This window comes from Siniperca chuatsi, linkage group LG24, assembly GCF_020085105.1.
Source record: "Siniperca chuatsi isolate FFG_IHB_CAS linkage group LG24, ASM2008510v1, whole genome shotgun sequence".
NCBI lineage: Eukaryota > Metazoa > Chordata > Actinopteri > Centrarchiformes > Sinipercidae > Siniperca > Siniperca chuatsi.
Genome location: NC_058065.1, coordinates 13,820,567 through 13,828,638, shown reverse-complemented (window position 1 = coordinate 13,828,638; position 8,072 = coordinate 13,820,567). Strand labels below are relative to the sequence as shown.

Here is an 8,072-nt window from a genome sequence, read left to right as displayed (position 1 = left end):
CTAGCCAAAAACTGTACTCAAGTAAAAGTGCTGTTACTTTGCAAAACAAGTACTCAAGTAGAAGTAAAAGTAATCATCAAAATAACTAGGCTTCTTGAGTTAGAGTACAAAAGTATTTACTGTAAAAATTACTTGAGTAGCGAATAACTTAAGAAATAAAAAAGAAATAAAATACACTCCACTGGCACACTCCTGTCCCCCCCCCCCAGGTCTTATATTTGATGTGGATGTATCCAATGAGTAAAAGTAATGATTGTTCTCTAAAAAAAAAAAAAAAAAAAAATACTTAAGTCAGAGGAAAAAGTATGCTGCATTAAAACTACTCTGACTCTACAATTTACTCAAAAAGGTAGTTAGTACATGTAACGGAGGAAATGTAACTTGTTACTGTTCTATTTTCTGTTGCTGTGAAGCCCTTACAGCATCAAAACACCCACTTACAAACTAAATTATCAGTCCTTGGATTATATGCTCAGTCTGTCAGCTCATATAGATCAAAGACAGTAATTGGACAAAAACTGATCTGAATATTCACGCAACGGTTCAAAAGGAATTCCGCCCTAAACCACAATCCAAGAGCCATTCAGACCCTTCAGTACATGGTTTAGCATGGATGTTCCTTTTTAACTGAGAGATTAATAATTGATTCAAACAGCCCAAAAACCATATCTGAAACCACCGTAGAAATTCAAACAGACCGATCCAACTAACCTATTCCACCTCCTTCGTTGTGCATCTCAACTGCCGGGAAAAATTACACCGCCATCCTATGATGACACAGTCATTAAGGGACAGGAGGTGGAATGATGGGAAAAATAACATCAGAATCCTTTTCAAGACATTTCCAGGACATAGATATCCTTCACCTACACTCACTGCAATTTCCATGCATGGTGTGATTTCATAAGAGGGAAGGCAGAGCTGATCTGATCATATGACTGATTAGGATGTTGGCAAGACTTACTGGCACTGGAAACATGCCTTTATTGATTTAAAAAAAAGAAATGAAAATATACTTGAGAATAACCGCAACCAGCTTGGTGCAAATACCTCCCCCTCAGGTTCAGAACTTGCTGAGCTAAACTGCAGGAAAAAGAAAGACATGTACAGGACTGACCAACAGGGTGATACATACATGCTGCATGTGTTGTTGTATCTTCAAAAATGAGTTGTCAGCTAATCAGGTGTTCACCAGGAAAAAAACAAAAACGCAGCTGTTAAGAAAACAGGAAACAACATAATATTTGTTAAGTCATATTAAAAGCAAGAAAAATAGAAATGACACAAATATATGCATATGTATAGATTATCTTTTTTAACTCTAAAGTTCACAGTGTCTTTTGGTCCTTCCCACCTTTAACTGTATTATGTGTCTTTTTGCTAAATCTTTTCCAATCTGGCAATAAAATTCAGAGGGACATAATGAATTTCAATTATCCATTCAATAATCCTATGATAAATACAGTATAATGATATTAGTGAAAAGAAAAAACTGAAGCCCAGAATCGATATACAAACATGTTTAATCAATGGCTTAGTGTCATTTCCCTCCCATCTTGTTCTGTTACAGCTCAGAGTGAGTGTTAGGGTTATTGACCGGAGTCGGAGAGCTCGAGGAGGAATCTACAACCACACCATCTTCCACTTTCACCTCCTCTTGCTCTTCCTCTTCAGGAGTCTGCTGCTGGGCGGAATCGGGTTCGTGCATGTCCATGATTTTCAGGAAGTCATAGAAATCGACAGCAGGAGGCCAGCTATCCTCGCCCAACATCCCTACAAAGACGACCAAGACAGAGACCTATAATTACAATGTGCAACTTGATACAGGATTAAAGATGATACTGGCCTTTAATCGAATGCAACAGCAACTGTTTCTAAACTGCATTCCAAGTGTGGGGGTGAATAACTTATATTGGGTTGGCATTATTGCCATTATTGTTACTGAGACTAATTTTATTTTGTCTTGAAGGTAATGCAATGATTTCTTGTGGTTTAAGATTTGGTCATTTAAAGGTTTATCAACAGGTTTCAATGTGGAAATGAAGGAAATTTTCTAATTATGAAATAAATAATTAAATTAATATATTGTGTAAACTATACACATGAATCAATAATTTGTGAAATAAATATTATAAAATGTTATTTCGTCTTTATTTTCATAATAACAGAGTTGATATGGCTCGGTAGGCTGCTCATGCTACCTACCTAGCCCTCTAAATAGCTAGGCTGTGTTGTGAGCTTGGTTTATTACTCAGCATCCAAGTGAATAGCCAGTGTTAACAGCTATCTGGCTAATTCAGAGTTACCTCTGCAGCATTATGATACTAAAGATTTTTTTTCTTTGTGGTAGCTCTAGCCAACAGAAGCTAGCTAACACTGCTAACACTGGCTATTCACTTTGATGCTGAGTAATAATCCAAGCTCACAACCCAGCCTAGCTAGTTAGCTGGCTAGTTACGTAGACTGTGTAGCCTTGTTAAGCTAAATAAAAGAAGAGGTTGGTTTCTGTGTCTGTGTTAATTTACAGCAGCATCTAATTGGTTGATTCAGAATTACTTTGACAAGCTCCTGTAAGCTCTCGCTTACAGGAGCTAACTGGCTAAATGTTGTAGTAGTTGTTGAGCCATTGGGAAAAATACTACTGTGAAATAAAAATACACTTTTGAAAAAGGACATTTTGAAATAAAAATGTCTATAATGAAATTAAAATAAACTCCAATAAAACTGTTAATATGAAAATGAAAAGAATGATGAAACATTGCATAATAATGAGGTTGAGTTTGAATGATTTCTTAAATTATTTCACAATTTATTGGTTAATTTCTAGCCTATTTTTTACACAACTTGTTTTACACTTGTTTATTTAGTATAAAAATATATAATCATGAAAAATAACTCTTATTTCAACATTTAAAAATAATCAAGATAATAATTTTAGCCATAAATGTGCAGCATGACTCTAGAAAACTGAGTACCTACTTTGATTTTTTTTTTTGTTGCACAAAATTGGCCAACTTCCAAGAAATTTAATAATGCCACAAAATAAGAGAAAGTGGAGGCATAAAGCCACTCTGCATCTCTAAAGGTTGCAGGTCTCCAGTTTCTCTGTGGAGAATGGACGGAATGGGCTGGATGACAATCCTTCAGTTCAAATAGACAGAGACGAGTCACAGAGACTGATGTCTTATCTCACACCTATACAAACTACAGGGTCCGAAAGGTTAATGGCTCCAGACAGCTGAGGTTTAAAGCCTGAAGCTACCTTAACAATCATCACCTTCCTTTATTTTATTTATTTTTATTTAACCTGTATTTAACCAGGAAGTCCCTTGAGATTAAAACCTTTTTTTTTTTGAGGGAGACCTGGCCAAGATAGCACACCATTACAAGGTAACAAAAATTATGAAAAAAGGACCTTTTTAACGTTCATTACACGTGTAGCTGCTTAACTCAAAGCCTCTTGCACATACCTTTCACATTCCTCAGACAGGAACGCCACAAGTACGATCCTGTCACTGTTTTATCAACGGGCTTATCTGAGGGCCAGCAGAACTGCATAATAACTGACATATTCCTTTAACCTCTGTTCATCTTGAAGCACATGGCATTATACGTGTGCCTCAACATAGGAGATATAGGAGAAGAGGGTAGACATTATCAGCTAGTTCTTGACTATAAATTTCCAGTGGAGGATAACGGTCACATCTGTTTTATCATTTGTCATATTTTTTTTTTTTTTCTTTTTCCATGAGAAGTCATTCTCATCTTTCTATGCTTGAATATTTTTAACAGACACACTGCTCCATATTTTCTTTGAATTCTATCTCATTGGACACATGCCTCAAACCTTTTTATTCCGTCTGATAAAAGTGAATGAAATCACATTAATCACAAGTATTTGATGGCATTCCCTTATTGTATTCTTCTCCTTTTGACATCTGAAAAAGACTAGACAGGGGTCGTCAAATCATCCTGATCAGTCTATCCCTCAGAATTTGAGGCTCTAATAAGCCTCTTCTGATGTTTAAATTTACATTTTAGACATTTAGCAGCTGCACTTACATCTTACTATTTTACAACTTAAATGTAGATCAACGGAAACAGAAAATACCAGGTATAAATGCGAGTGTAGTTGGATTGTTCATTACGGATGCGTTATCAGCTGGAAAACACATCCAGATGCAGAATGCATTGCAACAACAGATGTCATAAAGGCCTTACTGCTAAAAAAAGAGAGAAATTTCAAAGAGAGTCATTTTAAAGAGCTCTTGAGAGTGAATAGAAAGGGGAATGACTCAGAAAGAAGAGCTGAGGTGAGGATCTTACTCAAAATGTTTTGTTCACCTCAGGATGCACACCCTTCTTCTGTGGTGATAGGTCCATTGAATCATTGCATTAAGGCATCTCTAGACCGCAGAGTCTGGCTTTAGTGAATCACTATTTGGATAAACTATGGTAATAACAAACATTCATGATTTATTGTTTCAGATATAGCACAGATAAGGAGCTAAACCAAATAAAGGAGGGAACAGAAGGAGTAATAAATGATAAGTAAGTGAAGTAATACATGTTTGTTGTTACTGCAGATAGATTGTTATAGTTTACTAGTTAGCTAACCAAACAGCTAGCTCGGTTGCCCTGTAAGTAGATCCCTATTGCAGTTAACAGAAATAGCTAATCTAAAGGGTTAATTTCTGTGTTTACTTTCGTTTAAGCTCGGAGACAAGCGTCTGAAATGATTTCTTACGAGGCTCAAACTGCTTGCCCTGATATATGTTGATTTGCCAGAGTCGTGTTTCCCGCCATGGGCCAAGTAACAAGTGAATATTTTTGATGCGGATGAATCCAGTAACGTTTTAAAGGATTTCTAAAAAATGGCAACATTCTGCATTATTTCTTTTTTACATTTTCACTATTTTCTTATAAACCACTGCACTTGAATGAAAAGAATCCGGAAAAAGGTGTCCCATGATTTTCACTATGTGTATTATGATACAGATCTGAAACTAGATGTAGATTTTTTTTTTTAACAAAATAGGGTTTAAACATCGTGTGCATCCTTCTATCATATTATATACTTTCCTATATACTGCTGCCTTTTATTTTCTTAATTTGACTCTTTGCTGTCCAGCACTTTCTCCTCCTTACCCGCTGGTGACTCAGCCCCGTCCTCGATCCTCTGCAGCCACTGTAAGATAGAGGGGGCCACTATGGGGGCGTCGGGGGGGTACTGATAGATTTCACCTCCGGAGGGCAAATAAGTGAGGACCAGAGCAGGGAGGGGGGGCATAGAGCCCAGGTATGACCCCAGGACAGACATACCAGCTGGAGTATGGCCACTGAAGACAGACCAACAAAATATATCTATTAATATACAATATTAAAATAATAAATATATATAAGAAGAAATAAAATATAAGAAGACAATCAAAGAGTGGTTTTTTTTTGTCTGTGTACATGATGGATGGAAGGAGCAACAAATACATTGCCATCTAGTTGGGTGAGTCCAAATATTTTGATTGACTGATCGATAATATTGATTGATGTACGTACAGGTGGATCCAGCAGGCCAGGTATCGCTCCATCCTCCCCCCCCCCAACTCTACCACTCCTCTCATCTCTTCCACCAGCACCAGGTTCTGCCTCCGCCCGATCTCGTCCTCCTCCTCTCCCACAAAGAGGAGCAGGAGGGCTTTACCCAGGGAGAGGAAGGACGGCAGGTTTTCCACCGTCAGCTCAGGCTGGAGATAAAGAGGAGCCAAAATTTGGTGATGGCTTATACAAAATCAGCACAAAGCCCAGTTTCTGCTAAATATCTATTTTTGCATAAGGGAATTTGGTTTTATGTGCAAAATAAGCAAAAAAAAAAAAGTGTCTTTGGGACAGTTGGGTTAACTGTGGAAAAACTCATTATTAAGTGTGTGAGTTCAAATCCCCAATAGACTGAAAACATGCGTGCAGAACAGATCATACTAGTAATGATCCAAACTAGGAACAGTAACAGTCGACATGTTTCATTTCACTACACTGATTACTAGATCAATCGGCAATGTGTGGTGGTGATTAGTCTATTCTGTTTGTCAAAGCCCTGACAAAGAGACATGATTGTTGTCCTCTGCATATGGCAGAAACCTTTAGAACCTGTGAAAGCCGTCTTACTGATTTAACTATTTAGATTTGTTTTCAATATGATAAATGTCACAAAAATAAAAAATACGGGGAAAGAAAAATATGAATAAAACGTCCTTCCCTGCTCTCCCGAATAAGTCAAACCACCCTTTCTTCAGCAAAAATAGAAATTACAATTACATCCCCCTTTTCTGACCACCTTTCCATCCTAGGCATTTTCATATAGTCCCTAAGTCACTTTCTTTATAAAAGAAATTCTGCTTATCAGACCTTGCTGCAATCTAGTCTTGATAAAAATTAGAACAACAGCACCACCAAAAGGGAGATTTTGTTATTGTTTGGACTTTTCATCCAAAGTGGCCTATGACACAATAAGGTTTTTTAGACCCCTAACCCTGGCTATTACACAGATTCATCAGTGAAAACAGCATAACAAACACTCAAAGGGAGAGCTGAACTTCTCTTTTTGAGTAACATCTGCGTAAAAGATTGCTGTTTCCACATCAGTTCATTGTTCAATGTGTTTAGTTGAGAAAATGTAAACTTAGACGTGACGCATTAATCTGACCTTGGATGTACTGAAGAAACCACGTCCAAACTCTGAATCCACATATGGTGGTTGTTATCTGTGACATACTGTGAGCGATTCAATCTTGGCTTTCACAAACTTCCAAGAAGTTACATCTGTATTTACGGCTATATCATTTCATGAGATTCAAATGAGGACTGGCTCAAAATCTGGGCTGAGAGACACTGGGATTTAGAATTTTGGCTGTATTCATTTTGTTTGAACTCTTAACCAAACAACTGTATTAAAATAGTTTCATCAGCTAACTTTAAATAACTTTCATTTCTCAGTACAAACAGGACTGTATAACCCAGAAAGACAAATGAACACATAGTTTGATTTACCAGTGGATGCAGCAGTGCAGTGTGGATGTGTGAGAGGAGATCTTCAGCAGAGGTGGACACAGGCAGTGTGGAGGGATGAGTGTGTGTCCTCCAAGACGGAAACACCAACACTGCAGGAAGCTCCACAATGTGCTCTGCCGCCCTGCGACACATTGAAGGTCATAAATGAAGCTAATTTTAAGACTATTTAATGATGCAGCAATATCTTACCCTTTACGAAATGTAATCACACATTGACTGAAGTGTCTTTTCAATACCTGACTGGATCCTTAGTGAATTCTACCCCTCAAAAACAAACTCAGTTCAATGTCAATCAATCTCCTACTGCCTTTAAGCACTGTTCAAAATACTGCTTTTTAAAGTTGAATAAGCATAGACAACTCAGAAAATGCACCTTACTTTGTGTCCACTGTTAAATCCAGACAAAAGCACTTAAAGAAGTTCAAGTGAATGAGTGAATTACAACTTCAAACTCAGACATAGGAGCTTAAAAGAAGCACTTAAAAAGGTGACTGTCAGGGACAACCTTGAAACAGCAATGACTAGACGGAATTTAGAGCTGTTACCATTTCTCTGCCAGCCCATCTGTCAGCAGTCCAGTCAGCACCTCTCCTCTCAATGACTTTGCTGCTTCAGTAAACAGTGGTACACCTGACAAGACACAGAAACATCACTAATACACCATCATATGATGTTACTGACAGTGGACAGGTCAGTGGTTTGTTTGAGAGTAGGTCTTGGAGGGACATTTTGAAGGCAGAGATATTTCTGCAATATTTTTTAAATTCACTAAGTGACCTGTCTAGTGTTATCTATTGCATTAAAATTAATACTTGTTTTCACATTCCAAGTCCCAAGGATAAGGTTGGTAATATTCCATATTTTTCGTGTTGTCAACATAAAAAGAACAAAACTATTGCACTGTGTTAACAAGTGTTGTGTGTGTATCAAAGCCTGATATTTCTTATTCCTCTGTACCACAGCGCTCCACTGTTGTCCAAAAAATATTGAAAACACATCAGTGAGCCACA

At 37.5% G+C, this 8,072-nt stretch overlaps 1 protein-coding gene across 7 annotated transcripts in view; it reads right to left on the bottom strand.

Moving 5' to 3' along the window:
• Positions 1–1,505: 1,505 nt before the first annotated feature.
• txndc16 (thioredoxin domain containing 16) overlaps positions 1,506–8,072 on the bottom strand; it is an 18,217-nt gene continuing 11,650 nt past the window's right edge. For all 7 annotated transcript variants that reach the window (XM_044188201.1, XM_044188200.1, XM_044188202.1 and 4 more), the window contains 5 exons: positions 7,608–7,692; positions 7,042–7,183; positions 5,554–5,741; positions 5,149–5,339; positions 1,506–1,773 (listed from right to left, as the gene is read on the bottom strand). In XM_044188201.1, coding sequence (XP_044044136.1) covers positions 1,565–1,773; positions 5,149–5,339; positions 5,554–5,741; positions 7,042–7,183; positions 7,608–7,692 — 815 coding nt within the window. In that variant the 3' untranslated portion in view covers positions 1,506–1,564. The remainder of the gene's footprint in view (positions 1,774–5,148; positions 5,340–5,553; positions 5,742–7,041; positions 7,184–7,607; positions 7,693–8,072) is intronic.